Source organism: Sapajus apella, unplaced genomic scaffold, assembly GCF_009761245.1.
Source record: "Sapajus apella isolate SASKATOON/1434 unplaced genomic scaffold, GSC_monkey_1.0 scaffold114, whole genome shotgun sequence".
Lineage (NCBI taxonomy): Eukaryota > Metazoa > Chordata > Mammalia > Primates > Cebidae > Sapajus > Sapajus apella.
Window position 1 is genome coordinate 4,133,521 of NW_022437054.1, and position 18,335 is coordinate 4,151,855.

General features: G+C 47.2%; 1 protein-coding gene and 1 long non-coding RNA gene across 3 annotated transcripts in view; one reads left to right on the forward strand and one right to left on the reverse strand.

Annotated features, from left to right (window-relative positions):
* The window catches only part of FGF9 (fibroblast growth factor 9), a 34,343-nt gene extending 20,318 nt beyond the window's left edge, over window positions 1–14,025 (reverse strand). Inside the window, exons 1-2 of the mRNA XM_032260100.1 lie at window positions 12,903–14,025; window positions 4,245–4,348 (exon numbers count right to left, since the gene is read on the reverse strand). Of these exons, the coding sequence (XP_032115991.1) occupies window positions 4,245–4,348; window positions 12,903–13,179 (381 nt within the window). The 5' untranslated portion in view covers window positions 13,180–14,025. The remainder of the gene's footprint in view (window positions 1–4,244; window positions 4,349–12,902) is intronic.
* A 53-nt stretch (window positions 14,026–14,078) lies between these two features.
* The window catches only part of LOC116537888, a 15,282-nt gene continuing 11,025 nt past the window's right edge, over window positions 14,079–18,335 (forward strand). The window contains exons 1-2 of one of the 2 annotated variants that reach the window (XR_004263398.1): window positions 14,079–14,518; window positions 17,004–17,514. This is a non-coding gene — a long non-coding RNA (uncharacterized LOC116537888). Of the gene's footprint in view, window positions 14,519–14,604; window positions 16,430–17,003; window positions 17,515–18,335 lie in introns of those variants that run through there. The other variant, XR_004263399.1, reaches the window with a different exon arrangement.

Genomic DNA, 18,335 nt, shown 5'->3' on the forward strand with positions numbered 1-18,335 from the left:
TCTGAAGAAGTATTAACCCATTTACCTCTGACCTCTTAGATCTATTCTCAAGGTAAACCTGGGGACAAAAACAAGCAAACAAAAGCTACACAGATGAAAGGAGAAAATTAATCCCAAAATAGGAAAATACACTCTAAATGAATTTCACTATATGTACACATTTACTTTATAAAAGATGACTCTTATCTCCCCAAATCTCCTATTTACCTTCTTTCATAATGAGATCGGTATTTTTAAAGTTTTTCTAACTGTTTAGAAAAAAAAAAATCTCCAATTTACTTTACTGAGCTTCATGAAACTTCACACAGATAAAGATGCCTGGAGGCTCCAAATGTGAGTGTGTTTAGTAACATAACCATTGCCGGTTTCTCTCCTTCTCTCAATCTCATCACAATGAAAATGAGATATTTTTGTCACTCCTCATTCTCACTACCACGCAAGGCATGAAAACCACAAACCCAGTGGGAAATATGAGACTCCAGCCCCCAAGGAACAAGACTTTCACTCTTGCCCTCGCCCTCGCCTGCAGGGGAAACAGACCAAAGGGAAATAACCTGTGACCCAGGAGCCTCCCTCCCAGCTCCTTACAAAAGAGGCGAAGAGATCTCACTGCACAAACATTTTGTGTGCATAAGAACATCATGGGTCAGACAGAGAAGACCTGAGAATGAAGCCTGAGAAACTGAAACTACAGAATTCTTGGGATCCACCCAGACTGGGACAAGACGCTCCAGATGTCTAACTCGAGTTCTTCGTCTTACAGAAGAGGAGAAAGAGAGCCTGCTGCCTACTTCGTAGCAGATACAGAATGAGAGTTAACCATGTTCTTGACACTGCACTATCTTTCTTCCAGCATCAGCCTCATCCCCCTTGGGCCACACACACGGGAGACTACACAGGCACACACAGGCCAATTACGCATAGAAATGGAAGATGGTGATTCCTCCTCAACTGGAGACCTAAATATACAAGTAACCAAACAAGGGACATACTGCAAGAACACTTCTATGCATCTAATGAAGGATAGAAATAAATCATAACTTTTAATTCAGTTCAACCCAATGAGAATTCATCAAGCACCTACTATGTACAAGCGTCACTGTTGTGTGTTAGGAAACCTTAAAAAAAAAAATGTGGTCCATGCCCTTTAGATACATTAGGAAACAGAGAAATACAATCGATTACACTGTAAACTGTACTGTGACTTATGTAATAAGGTAACAAAGTATTCTATTCCCGGGGACCAAAGAAATACACAAGAAATACTAACTAGAATAAATAGGGTTAGAGTTGGGGGTGTAATGAAGGTTTTGCAGAAGAAGTGGTATTTCCATTGAATCTTAAATAAAAAGTCCTGCTTCATCAGGTGGAGAAGGCAAGAGAAAGGCATCTGAGAGAGAAATTCACTTGATCACACATGTATATCAGATGGCATAATGTGTTTGGAGAACAGCAAATAGACAGACTGGAGTTGCAAAGGTAAGGAGGTACAAGGGGTGCTCCCGGCAAGCAGATCCAAGCAGCGGTTCATCCTAAGCACTGGGTGCCATGTTAAAGAATGTGGGCAGTATCCTTCAAAGGCAAGTATTCGAAGGATCTCTGTGCACAGGTGACACTCCTATCTGGGTTTTGAAGGTACTTCTGCCATCAGTGTGGAGAATGGATTGGAGACAAAAGACTAGGGATGCAGGGAAGCGGCTGAAGACATGTTTCTGCAAGGAAAGCATGATACGGAAAAGTGTGTCTGGCAGCCACCATTCCTCGGAGCAGTTTCTACACCTGGGACACTCTTCACGTGAGAAGGTGTGCGCTTCTCAAGCACACGCGGAAGAAGAGCCTTTTTGCCCTTTCTTTTATTGCCCTTTGCCTGGCTGGGACTCCATGACTGAACTGTCAGCGAGCTGTATGGCAGTGGTGACAAGCCTACTCCTGCCCACACACTGTGTCTGTGCTCAAAAAGCCCAAGAAGAGGCAGCCAGGTGTCACAGAGAACCTAACAAGACAGGTGGGCTTCCTAGAGAATGGGAAAGATGGCGTTCTCCAGCTGTTTCCCACAGTATTGTCACTGGTACCCCATGGGTCTACACTCGGTGTCCCTCTCATGCTGCCCCAGGCACTGTGCTAGGAACTGGGGCGTGCCAGGCAGGAAGGCATGAGTAAGAAACCACGTAAATCATCCAGAAGGAGAGATGAAGCTCAGCCCGGGCAACAATCCTACCAGCAGCTTTGCTGAACACAAAATCAGACATGCTCTCCTTGTCAACCAATAAACCACAGGAGTCTGAATCATGCTGGTGATTTCACCTGAAAGATCGGTCATCTCTCAACTGGGAAAAATTCAGAGGGGTGTGCAAGGTGATCCTTGGAACAAGAAACAAGTAATAGAGCCCCTATTTAGGTTTCCTCATTCATTCTATTCTTTAAAATTGTTTACTTTGCTGTATCTCTTATAAAATAGCATACATAAACTATACTTGATATATACAAATTTAAAATAATTTAATATTTAAGAAGCATACTCAAATTAAGCATACTATATTTATTTGAGATGCATATTGAAAACAATTTTTTTGGTGGGGAAACGTGATACAAGTTTGGAGGCCACTGTGATAAAACAAAGCCCCATCTACATACTAAAAGTCAGAACTTCTGTTCTACACAAAAAGCTTTTTATTGAGTTCAACTGAAATTCACATTACGTACCTAAAAAAAAAAAAAAGAAGGTATGACAAAAGGAGAACGTCATTTTCTCTCTTTTAAATGTAAAAGTTTCCCTTATGTTGTATCTTATCTTTCTTCCCACTTAAAGGTATCACAAAAGTCGTTTAGGGGCTAAATAACTTTGCCTAAACCATGTTCTGTGTTTAAAAAGGCAAACCCAATCCTATACTTACAAATATATTTTAGCATTATATATATATATGTGTGTATCTATATATACATATTTTTACAAGCCTAATGGTAGAAAAGTACGTCTAGAAAAATTTTTGCCCTTCACTTCTGTGTACTGAGAACTCCAAAACTTTTCTCGTTCTAAGCTTTTTTTCTTTTCAACATCTTATAAACTCTAATCAAAGTTCTCATATTTCAGATAACATGGATTAAATTCTCATTTGACCACCAGTAGTTGCAATGATGAATTACTCTGGGAGACCAAGGCAAGAGAATCGCTTGAAGCCAGGACTTCAAGATCAGCCTGAGCAACATAGCGTGACCTTGTCTCTACAAAAAAAATTTTCATTAGGGTGTGTGGTGATGCACATTCATAGTCCCAGCTACTCAGGAGGCTGAAAAAGGAGGGTCTTTTAAGCCCATGAGTTCCAGGCTGCAGTGAGCTACAATTACACCACTGCACTCCAGCCTGGGCAACAGCAATAACCTATCTCAAAAAAAAAGAGAAAGAGAGAAACACTAAAGATTAATTTCATTACAAGTTTGAATGTTGAAAACCCAAGTTAGTATATATTATTCATACTCACACATTCAGCAAAAATTTATTAAGTCCCTGTGTGTACCACGCACTGTGTTTTAGGTACTGCATTAGCAGGAGTGAAGTGATACCATGATGGAAAGTTAGTCCCCACCACAGAGTGGAAGGGTAAGCTTGTCTCATTCACACCTCAGCACCTAGAACAGTACCTGCCTGGAACCTAGCAGGGTACAATAAATACTTCTTTACTGCCTCCCCTGAGGACCTTACAACCTAGTGGAGATGGCGAGTGGAAAAAAATAAATTTATAACATTTGCAAATAATTACAATATTGTCATATTCTTATTCACATACAAAAATATCTGACAACAATTTCCATCTCCCTTCTTCTCTGCATAATGAAAATCTTGCATGTGGCTCAGAGAGAGTTTAGATTCACTGCGTGGTCTATTTCTAGTTTTAATTACAATGCTTGGCAAAGCTTAGGAGGAGATCATTTCAATTCATTTCAAAAATAACTCTCATTCAAAACAAGAAGATAGGATTTTTCACACGTACATTTTTTTATTTACTTGATAATGAAGATGGTTTGGCATATAAATAAAGCATTTTCTTAGCAACTTTGGTCTACTGAAGATGCAGAGCTGTTTATCTATTAATAAAAATAAAATGGCTTTCCTCAAAAAGTAAAAACTTACACTCGCCTTCCAAGCAGACTCAGTTTCATTTCTGGCCCTTTTTAATCTAGAGAAAAGACAGCTGTTCAAATCAAGCACGGAGCATAAAGCTGGATGAAGTCCCTGCAGTGCTTACCGATCCATACAGCTCCCCCTTCTCATTCATCCCGAGGTAGAGTCCGCTGTCCACGCCTCGAATGCTGACCAGGCCCACTGCTATACTGATAAATTCCAGAATGCCTGTAGACAAAGGGTAGAAGGCAGAGGACAGGTCAGAGCGTGGAGCATGTCCCTAGAGTCGCAGCATCCCTGGGGTTTTGGAGAGGACACTGAGCCCAGCTCCCCACTTGGATAACCCCAGCTAAAGAAGTGTCTTTTAAAATCACTGCCTGAAAGAATTGATTTCCAGCTAAATTCTGTCTTATCATAATGATACAAAAATACTTATTAACATGACTTACACAATAAACAAAACATTTGGAAAAATTAAAAAGCTACTGTCTACATAGTTTGCTAAGAAGTAACAGAACAGAAAAACCAGTGTGAATATAATCTAATTAACTTAAAAGAGTAGAATTTAAGAGAAAGACAACCTATGTCTACTTCATAAACATAAAGTATCTGTATGTGATTCTCTTATTTTGAGAAACATAAGACCATTCTCTAAACAGAATACTTACAGAAAAAAAAAAGACAACCTACTTCTACTTTAGAAACATGAAGTTAAGAATCTGTGTGTGAGTATCTTGTTCTTGGACTTCCCAGCCTTTAGAACTGGGAGAAATAAATATCTGTTTCAGTAGGGAAAAAAAAGTATTCTGTTTAGAGAATGATCTATGTCTCTCAAAATAAGGGAATGAGGTGCTAACTAAAGTCTTGATTGGTTTCTACAGAAGATTCTCCAGCTCCAGCTCTCTATAATTTTTTTTAACTCTATCTAAAAAACTAAAACTTCCTACATACACCCCAAATATTTCTGCTTAAACAAAGTTTTGGCTTTTGCTATACTTAGCTAAACCTCAAAGAGATAGTTAAGCAATTAAAATAAAATAATAATATTCTGAAGAGAGAAATACTGCTCAGGATTTAAAGTAGGCATGCAATGCTGTATCCCAAAATCAAATCAACACAATGATCTTCTTTTACTTCCTTCTTTCCCCTTGCTTACCTCACTAAGAATAACACCTAAGCTGGGCATAAATCCAGAGTTTTATGGCCACACAACAGCAGCTTCAATTTCTCTAACTATATTGTGGTTTTCAGATGATTAGCCCACAGTATATTTAGGACGCTGCTAATCCTACTTTCACTCAGACATTTTTTTCCTTTTCATTGTAAAGTGCTACATTTTATGTAGCCCTTTTATTAATGCAAATACTGAGTTGTTTTAAAAATACTTTCAAATATTAAAAATTTTACTTACATTTAAAAGTTCAGAAAACAACTTAGGGTAACAATGTGCTATAGTCAGTCTCATGTGACTAATAAAAAAGCACTTACATGAATTTTTCAACAATTAATTTTGCAACTCTCACAAAATACACTGGTGCTGCAATCAAAAGAAGACAGGACAGCATAAATCTAATGGAGGAAAGGATTAGCTCAAGAGGAAACTCTTCCGAGGTGAGGGGAAGTAAAAAAGAAGAGCTATTTCTTCTAAAGGGGTATTCTTTATTCATTTATAAGGACAAAATGTAACAAATTTATCTTGCACTTACAGTTTACAGATTATCTAAAGATTCAAAGGTAATTATTTTAATAGAATGTCAAACAGCGTAAGAAAAAATATAAAGTGAAATTATACATTGTTTTGAATCTATTAATCTATGACTCTATGATGGAAGATGCATCTAAAAGAAGCCAGTTTATCACTAGCCTTCCCTACTCACAAAGCAAATGGGAATATAAATAAGGTAATATTTCCGTGAGATTCATTTCTCATTGGATACACTCCCTTTTTGATGCAGTCATTTTATTTCACTGTACTACTTCTAATTCTTATGAGCCAAAATAATTCAAATGTGGTATTTTATTACTATGAGCAGTCACAAGTATGTGAGTAGCTTCTTAGCTACCTGAAAGCACAGCAAAATGTGAGCCATATATACCCTGAAATTGATGTAAGGAGTTAATTAATGTCCAATTTTCATCATAAAATGAAATGCAGAAAACAATTGGCCCCCTTTGAGGTCTGAACGATTTAATTTACCAGGTCAATGAGGAAATGTTTAATCATAAAACTAAAAGATATTTATATTTGCAGCTTCTAAACCGGCATAAGATGATCTTTCTGTTTTCCTTGCACATGAGGTAACTCTGAGGACTAATAATGAATATTAGCCAATGTTGCCCATCAGGTCCAACAAATAATAAGGTGTATGTGATTTCACAAAGCCATTTCACTGGCTGGTCTGCAGAACATCAAGAAAAAAAAATAACAACAGCAATAATGATCATTGTAAAGTGAGAATTCTTGAGCATTCAGTCTATGCCAAATGCGAGGCTTTCTATCATTTAATCCTCAGAACAACTCTAGGCATTACAATATTCTAATCCCCAGTGTACGAATGGGGAAATTGAGGTTTAAGGAGGTTAATAATTAGCCCCCAAGCAATTGCACTCCAAAGCCCATTTCCTTAACTATTATGCACATCTTAAAGTTGGTTTTGTCTCTTTTTAATGTCTCTGTGATTTCTGTACTAGTTCCATATAGGTGAGTTCTGAAAGCATTGTTATTATATAATTTGGAAATGAAGATATTAAGATATCTATCTAGTTTCTTTTTCTGGCATTGACAAGACAGCTGTAATTCACATTCATTCACTTTTTCATTCAAGAAGCTATTATTAAGGGACTATTATAAGCTAAGCATCACGCCATTTATTGAGTATATAAAGATGAACCAGATATAGCCTAGGTCCTATCACCCTCAAATTGCTCACCATCTGTTGGGAAGAAGGACATGTAAACAGATAAATATAACAAGAGTGTGGCAAATGCAGTTAGAGGGAGATGTTCAGGGTAAGGGCAGTCCAAAGACGGGCAGCTCATCTGGGTTTCTGAAGGCAAGTCAGAGGCTTCCCAAGAAAATAAACTCCCTAGATGGGTCTCCAAAAAGCTATCCAAGCAAGAAGGAACTACCCAGTGACCCCAGGTGGAAAAGATTTTATCACCTCAAACCACCACCCATTTCTCTGTATCTCCTTAAAAATAGAGACCTCAAAAGAACAGCCTAGCTTTTCATGTGGTCACCTCAGTGACGCAAGGACAAGCAGACTATCTGAACGTAGGAGTCACAGTCATTCTTCCCCATGCAAAGGGCACCACTGTTGCAAGGTCAGGAAGATCTGGCAACCCCGCAACAGGATCCCACGCCAACCAGACTGGACACCTCGTCATTCCTGGTACCCTCTCGTCCACAACAAATTCTATAACCTCAGCGAGGTCCATTCACCTCTCTCTGGAGTGGAGCTGGTGCCAAGCAAGTGCTTCCAACTACACTCCCTGAGTAGGACACGCTCCACACGTTATCTGCTCACGTGACTGGGCAGCAGAGGGTGCTGGACCAATAACAGTCAGGAGAAGCCTTCTGTGCAGAGACATCTGAATGTTTAATGATCAAAGAGAGAGAAAGGGAAAGAAGGAAAGACCAAAGAAAAGAAGGAAGGAAGAAAGCCGGGAGGAGTGAGCAAATGATGAGACTGTGCCTAATATTAGAACTATGGCACACATGTGTACCATTGGCAGCCTGTCCCTTATTTTGGGCAGACGCAGCCTTGACATCTTAGCTCAGAAGGTCCACAGTAGTGGGTAGTGATAGAGTGACATGGGAAGCACAGGGTCAGTAACTGCTGTCATTTCTTTATTCTCTTCCACAGCAGTCAACAGTTCCAAATGAGAACACATTCACTGGGCCCCCATGGAATTTGATGAGGTGTGAGATCATCCACAGTCCATGAGAGACCAGGTCAATGCCTCGACTATTTCAGGAAAATGACCCCACTGGACCTTCCTCATTGCCCTAGACTCACTATTAGTGACCATCCCCAGAGCTGACAGGCTGCCCCAGTTCCATTCGAATGGACCATTAACCCAAAGCTGGCACCGCCCCCTAGAACCCATCTGTGCTGGGCCTCACCTCCAAGGCCATGTGAGGCCAGCAGTGGGAGGGCAAGGCAGTCAGAGCTGCTCCACTGTGGCCCTCATGACATGGCCCTCTGACCTAAGAGCCCCCAACACGTTACAGAACACATTCAGACCACACAAATTATGCAGACTGTGGAGGGGGCAGGGCAGGGGGCTGTGGAAAATCCGCGATTAAGACTCTTTCCTGCAGAGCTTCCTGCTCACCCAAAGAAGCTCCAGCCAGGGCCGCGGGTTCAATCATCTCAGAGCCTGAACCGGGGTAAGTTCGCATCTGTGGAAACTTGAGCACATCTCAGAGTTGACATAGAAAATGACTAACCGAAATGGAGTTGGATGACCCCACCAATTTTTCCAGAACCTGAAGCAATTCTAAAACCATCTCCTTAAACACCCAGTCTTTTCCTGAGACAATGAAGAATCAGATACATAGAACAAAAAAAATGTTTAAGTGTAAAACCCTGGAAATAAGATTTTTAAATACCCATTTAAAAAAATCATACTACCATATTTCTCCACTCTAGTAAAACTTTCACCTGACCCACCTTTGAATGGAAGCCCCAGTTTGGGTGCTCATCTGAGGTCTTGATGAAGTCTGGCCTTTCAGAGCCACCACCCAGCCAAAAGGTGAACAGAGTTAGGCTTCCCAAGCAAGTTAAATGGCAGATCAGGCCCAGTGTTCACGTTTTTATTATTTTACATTATTATTTCCCCAAATGATTTTCTGCTCACTTTTTTTTCCATTTAGCAAGGCCAGAGTGCTTTAAAAGTGAGCTATATATAGACATAGGTATGTAGATATACAGATGAAACAAAACATCTCGCTTCCCCAGCCTACTGCACAGAGATACAACTGCCAGTTCCTTGTCTCCTTGTTCAGTCTTACCTCCACACCACCAGCCCCAGAGGGAAAAAAAAACAAAGGGCTCCTTCAAGGTCCCACCTAAGTTGTCACCTCTGCAGCTCCTGCTAGAACAGTAAGACTCCCCCACCCCCACGTCCCCTGCACTACCGCTGCTGTGTCACTGCCAAGCTTGCCAGCAGCTGCAGTCACCTGCGGCTGCCTGGGGGCGGCAAAAAATCCTTTTTCCAGCACGTTTCCTTCTGCTGTTTCATTTCAGGTAGAAAATGCACTTTCTATTTTAATCAAGGTGTAAACCCACTCCGCCCCCCACCTACAGTTACTCTTTTCTAGAGAAACTGAGAGTGAGGACGAAGTCCCCAGAGGGGAGCCGGGCTGCTGCGGAGGAGAGGCCGCTCCCGGAGGAGGAGGAGGGCTGAAGGTGAGGCCACGGCGGCGCGCGGGAGCGCCAGGTGTGCCAGAGCCCGGCCGCCGCAGCCCCTCGCCCCCTCCCGGCGCCCTTGCCCTCCCTCCGCCCTCCCTGCGCGCGCCGCGGGGTCCTAGCGCCGCCACGGCCTCACTCCGGGCGGGGCTGGGAAGGCGAGGGTAGGAGGCTCCCAGCACACGCACCACCGCTCTGCAGAGGTTGCTAATATTGGGACCTGCCGCAGCGGCAGCAGCGGGAGACCGCGGCACTGCTGTCACCCCGGGGGCCAGCTTCTCACTGCAACCGGATGAAAGACTTAAATAACCCTCCTGCCTCACCCTGCTTCCCCACCCCCACTGCGCACAGCCACCCACTCAACTCCATCCCAGCCAGGGTGAGTGGCACAGCGGAGCGCCAGGGCGCCCTTCCCCCTCGGCCGACGCCAGGCCGACGGGCTAGCTCGCGGCTCGGCGACCCCAGTCCCCAAACTGGGCCGGGGCTTCCGCCCCCTCCCACCCAACACTACTCCTTGCCCCTCCCCCCAGTCCCCACCTCCCAACACAGCGCCGACAGTGTCTAAGGACTGGAGATGTCACTTCCTTGGCGACACCTTTCTCCGACCTCTAGGGGTGAGGGGTCTAGCTTTTTGTTTGACGTCAGGTCTCTGTTGAGCCACTGTAGCCCGCCGCGGTCCTCGTACGCTGACCCCAGAACGCGCCTCTCCTGCCTTCCCCTCCCGCATGGTCCCCGGCCTTGCATCCGTGCTCTCCCCTGTAGCACAGTTACGGGATTTCTAATGACTCGATTGCGTGTAGCAAACGCCCTGTCCTAAAGGTGACGGCATCCAAAAAAAAAAATGCTCATGGGAGAAGGAGTCCGTGGAGGAGCCCCAACTAGAACATCCCATAATCTCTATACACCAGGGCCCAGTCGTGCTGCACCACAGTTCTAACAGGGTCTCTCAAAGGCAAGCTCGGCTGATCCACACAATAAAGCCTGCCCGAGCCCGCCGCGGCGCCCCTGCAGCGGTGCGCCCCCGCCGCTCTCCCGCGCGCACCCCGGGCTCCCCCGGTTGTGAAGCCGGAGCCGAGGCGGGGGCGCGGGAAAGCTGGACCGCAATCGGCGAGCTCGCGAGCTCTGCTCTCAGAAAGCGGTTAACAATAGCACGCCGCCCCCTCCACCCGCCTCCGCGGCCCTTTGTCCCCCCCACCCCCACTCCTTCCCCTGCGGCTCCGGCCAGGGGCCCCCGACCCACCTCCCGGGCACCACGGAGCCCTTGGAGTCTCCAAAACCCGGCTGCGTGCTTCAGAAGAAGGGAAGGGGCACGGGATGGGACAGGGGAGCTCAGGGGTCCGACCTCCAGCCCGTCCTCCGTCCCCGCCACCAAGTCTCCTGCCGCTGCGCGCGCCTCCAGCCGTTCCCACACCGCAAACCACCGCGCAGTCCCGGGCGGCGGCTGTCAGCCCCGCCAGACCCACTGTCACACACAAAGAGAAAGCGAAGGGGCTCAACTTGGGCCAAAATGAAAAACCGGAGTCCCTAAACGCGGCCAGAAGTGTGTCAGCCCCTGCCTGCCGCCCCTCAGCCCCCGCGGTCCCCGCAGCTCTGAAGGGCGCACCCGAGCCAAGCGGAAAGGGAGCCGGAACACGAGCGCGTTTAGGACCGCGCGGAGCCGGCCGGGCCGCCGCTAAGTGCGCCGCGGGGCCCGGGCGGCCGAGCAGGCACCTGCCGGCCGCGAGCGCGGGAGGGCTGGGGCTCCGGCCGCCTGGCACACCTAGGCCGACCGCCCACTCCGCTCGCCTCGGCCGGCGCGGCCCCGACGCCCCGCGGGTGGCCGACGCGGGCCCGGACACACTCGCTCGCCCACCCAGGGCCGCCCACTGCCTGTTGTTCTGGTGTCGAACGCTAGGCACGGTGGCAGCCCTTAAAGAGGCCAGATGGAAACGGCACTTTTAGTAAAAGTTTAGTCTTGCCTTTGCAACAACCAGAAGCTACCTTTTTACTAATGGGGTGGGGAGGGGATAGTTATATTTCAACTGAAATAATTGCAAAGCGAAGAGCTACAACTTTTTTTAAGCAGCGAGTGGAGACGGCCCAAGCAATTTCACACTACTAGGCTCAGCTGTGGGCTTAGGCTCAGGGGTGAGCACAAGGAGCAAATCCTGGGCCTCGTGGATCTGGGACTATCCCCAGCCCAGGCCTGAGTCCTCCTCACCTTCTGGCATCATCCGCAGCCGCACGAAGCTAAACATATAGTTTAGATTGTGTTCAACATCTGGCACTAAAGCATGAGGAAGAAAAATCACCGCAGGACTTTGCTTTTTACGACCCAGTTTAAGTGTTGTCAGGTGGGTTCACTCATAAGTTAACTCCTTCGAACAGTCTGGTTGCCCCAACTGGCGCTTAATTTTTTTTTTTTTTTTAAGTAAGGAAAAAACTCGAGAGTCCACCCCATCGGGAGTGTGTTAGTTGACTTCGTGCTATTGGGCTCAGGGTGCCCCGGCAAGCACGTGTGTGCAGGCATAAAGTGGGCAGAGCCAGCAGCCCTCCAGCCTGCAGCCCTCAGTGCTGAGTCACAAAAACCCTCGCTGAAAATGAAATCCTCGGAATGCCCTTTAAAATTACCTCGCAACGTTTGCACGCGCGCACACACTCACACCAGAGAGCCAAGCAAGAAACCCACACGGCTGCACGCTATGGAAATTTAAAAGCAGAGATTAGCACTTGATAGCTGGGAAGAACAAACACCCCTGGCCAGCGTCCTGCCCCTTCCCAAGTCATTTTCCCAAAGCCTCTGTCCCTGGTTTTCACGGAGCCTAAAATACGACTTTAGCCCTCCCAACAGGACGATCCGTCAGCAACATTTGCCTATGGGGCTTTCAGACCCTCACAAGGGGGAATAATCAATGCGCTTAATAAATACACAATTCAAGCAGTATACTTATTACAGGAAAGGGGAAAAGTGAAAAACCTTAATTTGGGCACAAGATACCCACTGCCTCCAGGAAACTGCATTAAGTTCTTAGTAGTTAATGATTAAAGCTTTAAACTCGTGCGATCAGTCCATTCAAAAGAAACTTCCTAAACCCGTGTATCTGATGCAAAAGAACTGGAAACTTGTATTATATTTATAAATTATGCCCCCCTTTAAATTAAAAGTAAGGGGCCTTTTGATGTATACTTGCATCAGTGCCAGCAGCAGATCTGCAATTCCGGAGGCATTTTTTCCTGAGCTGGCAAGACACAGAGAGAAAGAGAGATACCGAGAAAAGGGGGAGGAGGGGAGATCCCTTCCCACGTTCCCCACCCGGCCAACACCTTCTTGGTAGTTATAATTCCAACATGCCATCTCATGGACACTAAAGGGTTAATGGTATACCTACCGAATCGGCTGTGGTCTTTCCTGGTTCCCTGGATAGTACCATTGGGGAAGATTTCTAAGTGAAATCCAGTCCTGCAGTATAGCTGCCTCCGCCTGAGAATCCCCTTTAAATGATCCAAGTCCGTGACTGCGGGTCCCCTGGGGAGCCCCCCTGCGTCGGACTGACTCAGGTGGTCACTTAACAAAACCGGGCTCTCCACCGGCAACACGGGCACATTCCCAAACGGTACCGCATCCTGCACACCGAAATAGTTCCCAACTTCACCTAAGGGAGCCATCAGAGGACTCGGCTTTTGGAGCACAAGAATAAACGATAATGATGGTGTCAACCCAGGAGATATTAGGCGAGGTATATCCAACTCCCCTCCCTTACTGCAGTTGCAGAGAGAGAAAAAAAAAAAAAAAAAAGGTTCTTTTCTTCAATCCATTAAATGCATAAATAAAAGTAATCTGCTGTTTCACTGGCACAGGTTCAAGGTCAAACCACTGATAGTCTAAGAAACCACCACTTTATACTCACACACTGACATATTGATAAACATATCTATGTATCTCTATAGATAGATCCCCAGCTCTTAGCAGGCAGGAAGGTCTTCATCCCATCCGACAGTAATAAGGAAAAAAAATCCGTAGTTTCTCCATTTGGTTTGAGATCAGAATGACCATAGCAACTTAAATGCCTAGGCGTTATTATAGGGATTTTTAAGATGCACGGGCTACGTCAGAATTTACGGATCCTGACTCCAGGAAGGCATGCGCTGTTTTTACTCTCTAACCGACTCTGCAGACATCAGCATGAATCCTTCAAGGGGAAAAAAAAATTTCACGTTGGTGGCGGCGACAAATCTCCCCTCCCGGTCCCCCCTCCAAAAAACGATAATAATAATAAAACAAAAAGAAGAAGAAACTTTAGGCGTCCAAAGCTAGTATCCAGGATCCTCCAGAGGCTCGGCAGATGTCCATGGGCTTAGAACGGGCGGCGAGCGGCGAGCGAGGAGAGCCGCGTCCGGGAGCTCGCGTGCCGCCCTGGCCGCCGCGAACAGGTGTTGCCGCGCCGGCTCGCGGAGCGGTGTAGCCCGGCGGAGCGCTCCTCCTGCGCAGCCCCCGCCGGCGCGCAGAGTGGCGCAGGCAGCGGCATTGGGCTGGGTTTAAGGTAGCGCCGCGGCCGCCCCGGCTCCCCGCGGTCCTAGCGCCCGGCCTGCTGCCCGCGCCGCTCTGCGGCAGGCGAGGCGCGGCGCGCCAGAGCGCAGGACTTCCTGGGGAGGCAGCCGAGGAGCCCTGGCTTTACAAAGAAAAGCAGATGAAAGATGCACTGCGCGAGGCGGGAGGAAGAATCCCTGAGTCTCCTGAGACTCGAAGTTCTGCGAAATAGAAGCCGATAACCTAAAATCTAGCTGGCTACACGGATGGAGGGTCAGAGTGAAACTGGGAAACTAGTTTTCACGTGGGCTCTGTAACCTTGCGTTGTAGAATATGACTGAGTGGAGAGAGTCGGAGGGAAGGGGAGTTGATTTAATGGGCTTGGATGGCCGTGGCAGTTTCTCTTCCATTCTTCTGCCACACACACACACACACACACACACACACACACACACACAAGCACAAACTATGTTGCAGGTAAGACGGTTGAATCTGAACCCCCCTTCCCCGTCTCTCTCTCTCTCTCTCTCACACACACACACACACACACACACACACACACACGCAGATGCGGCCACCGTTTCGGTTTTGTTTGCAGCGTTCTGCTGGGCATCTTTGGGTCGGGGCTATGTTTAGGTCCCGCCCCGCAGCCGGGGTCCCGGCGGCCGCCAAGCAGTCGGCAGGGGGGCGCCAGAGAACCTCCTCTGTCCCTGACTTCGACTCGGGCGCGCGTCTTCGGGGAGTCTGGGTCGCGGGGAGCGCCCCAGTGGTCTTCCTCTCGCCCCCAAACCATGCTCCTTAGGAAGAGCGGCGACATCCCTAGCCCTACCTCGGCTCAGGGAAGCGAAAGGCGAGTTCTAGTGTCTCCCTCCAACCGCCCGAAGCCCGCGGTGGAGCCGGGAGGGCCGGACGCAGGATGCTCGCGGGGCGACCCCGGGCCGCAGCCGCTCCTTCCTGCTCTCCCCGGCGGGGCCGCACGTGGAAGACTGACCTCCGGTGCGCGGGCTCGGGTTTCTGCTCGCCGCCGGCGGCCTTCGCGCCCAGCGGGAGTCAAGGACAAAGAAACCCGCTTCCAGGGGCCGTCCGGGGCCCTACCCGGCCGGGTCGGCCCGAGAGGCTGGAGTCGGCGCGCTCTGCACCCGGGACAGCCTGCCAGCCGCAGGATCCCCAGTGCCCGCGGGCGCGGAGCGCGGCGCCCCCAACACACACACACGCTCGCCCGCAGCCCTCCCGCGGGGCCCCCCTTCCCTCCCCCTGCTCCTCTTTGTTCACATTGTCTTAGAAACGGCCCAACTCTCAGGTCAAGATGGTGAAAGTTGCTGAGACTTGAGCGCAGCTCCGGACTGCGGAGCGTGCAACTGAGAAGCAAAGTCGAAAGCAGAGACTGAAACCCTGCGGTGGGGAAGCGATTCAAAACCTCTTTATGGGGGAGAAGTCGGATCCGCCTTAGTAGTCAGCTAAAGGCTGGAGAAGCAGAACTGGGGCTGGCCCTACTCCGGACGGGAGGGCTTCGCCTGAAGACGAACCGGAGCGATGAATTTGCAGATTTCGGGGGCGCTGGAGGTGCCAGCGACCTGGAGCGACCTTCCCCTGCCCTCCGGGGAGGAAGGCGTGCTCCGGCCCGGGCGAGGAGAAAGGAGAGAGGAGCGAGGTGGTCCTCCCCTCTTCCATTCCCACCCCCGCTTTGCCGCAGTCCAGGGTCATTGGGTGTCCGGGGCTGGCTCGGTGCGTCTTGCTTACGTGTTTCTGAAGCATGAGAGCCCTGCCCCGTGGTATTTACAGCAGTCACATCCGCGGAGGTACAGAGCGGGCTTTAACGTTAACTGCTCGGCAGCAGATACAAGAAGCTGGGGAGGAAGTGTCACTTCTCATAAACCACCCGAGTCGCTCGCATTAATCACCGAGGCAGCCAGCAGCGATGGGTACAGCAGGGGCGTTCCTCGAGCAGTTGGGTACAATGCGCCGAGATGGTTACTTAGGGGGAAAAAAAACGATGGAAGAAACAGAGACAGGCACAGGGAGAGAGATGGAGACAGGGAGACGCTTCTTAAGAAGAGAGACGAGCAGCACGTGAACACCGGACATTTCCAGTGAAGACAAGACTGGGACCATTTCCACCAGCTGTCTCCAACCACATTCTTTCGGTCTGAATTTAGATTGTCATCCAATGAGCAAAGACCATTTCCGCTTCCGAATCCTGCAGGGTGTGACTGTCCCTTTAAAAAGCGTTGCAGCAGTGGGAGAGAGGGCGAAGTAGCTGATGGAGCACTTTCCCAGGTTGAGCGGCCTCCCCCACTGCAGTTGGCTTGATCCACATTTCATACGCATCCCTAACTCCAGCTGCAAGAAGCTTTTGCTGCTTCCTCGCCCCTTTGCCTTCTCTGTCAGGTTTCTCTGCCTGGATTTGTTGGTTGGTTTGCTCTGGTGGTTTTTCTTATTGTAGTGATAGAAACAGTGTCCTTCCTTGCCCCGGCCACATCACATTTTTCCTGCACTCACCCTGACTCGCCAGGGCTGACATCCTCAAGGTCCTTCACAGCTCTGGCAAAACCATGTCCATGTCCAGAACTATGAGTACATTTTACAGGTCTTCTCAGTGAGTATAAAGATGTTAGTTCCCCAAGAAGACAGAGGCCTTGCCTTCTACAGGCACGCGGTGTAATTGGGTTAATAACCCTTGCCTCGGAAGACTGTTGTTAGGAGTAAAAGGAAAATAAAATGCACACAAAACAAGCAGCACACAATAGACCCTCAAGACATAGTCGCAATCATTATACTATTCCTTATATAGTTCCCCCGTGGATTTCTCCCATGAGGGTATTCAGCCAATACTATCATTGATTTTAATTCCAAAGCTCCCTGAGGCTCTCTTCTCAAAATATTTTAACTCTTATCTTTCCTCCTTCCCCTTCCCTGTGTTTTCTATCACGTTTGTCATCTGTCTTTTCTGTTTTTAATTTAGTACTTAGGCCCAGATCGGAATAAACGACAAGAGAAATAAAGAAGGCTATGAAGAGGAATGAGCACTGGAATGGGAGCCGGCAGATCTGAAACACATCATCTGACCCTCTACCTACTCCTTGTGTGGCTGCAGGCCCTCTCACTGGGCCTAGCCCTTTGCTGTGAAGTTAGGTTAAAGTGAGCTGTCAGCTATAAGGTCCTCTGCAAATTCGAAGTGGCCCTTTGGAAAAGGTCCACCTTCCCTGCCGCGTTCATTAGCTTGTCTTCCTTCAGATTCCCTGGATCCCAAAATCCAAATCAGTACAGAGTCATTTCATTCCTTCTCTATGATAAAGGTGTCACTGGGCCTCTACCCTTCCATCCTTTTCCTTCATTCTCCTCCTCCCCACCCTACAACCCTTCAGTCTACTTACCTGCTTTTGTTTAGGAGCAATCAGGAGCATGGGATGGAGGGGAGTGATTTGGGAAGGCTGAAGTCAGTGTGACCCCAGAAACTAGGTTTGAACATCATGGTATGAGGATAGAACCCTTGTAGGGTCCTATCATTTACTGACCGCTTACTCTGTTTCCAACACCCTGCTAAGTGCTTTTGTGCTTTCTCTTCCTAATATTGAAAACTGTCCTCTGAGATATTATTTGATCCCATTTTATAAATGAGGAAACTGTGGCTTATAGAAATTAAGTAGCATTCCTATTGCCGCAGGGCTAATAAGTGGTGGAGCCCAGTTCATAGACATGAGATCCTCATTGTGCAACACTGTCCTCAATTATAACAGGCATATACTTTTAAATTTTTAATAGCATGTCTCCCCAAAATAAATACACAGAAATAAATGATGGGCATATATACTTGTTTACATCAACAGCCAGTTACACTGAGTGTATGTAAACAATGACTAGCTAAAGGACAAAATGAAGGAAAGAAAAGACCCCAGTTACAATCGGTTTTTTAAAAAGGAAAGGAAAGCAAAGAAAGGAAGGAGAGGAGAGATAAGATCCCCAGGAAAAAATTAACAACAAAGAAAAGGTAGAAGATCATATGAAGAAAAAAAGGGTTTTTTGAGACAAGGTCTCACTATGTTGCTCAGGCCGGTCTCCAACTCCTGGGCTTAAGTGATCTTCCCACCTTGGCCTCCCAAAGTGCTAGGATTACAGGCATGAGCCACCACTCCCAACCAAGAAACATATAAATATATATATGTATATTTTATATAAATAAATTTATATAAATAAATAAATAAACATATATAAAAATATATGTTTAAATATTAATATATTTATATATTAAAATACATATATATTTAAATATATTTATATTAAAATATATATATAT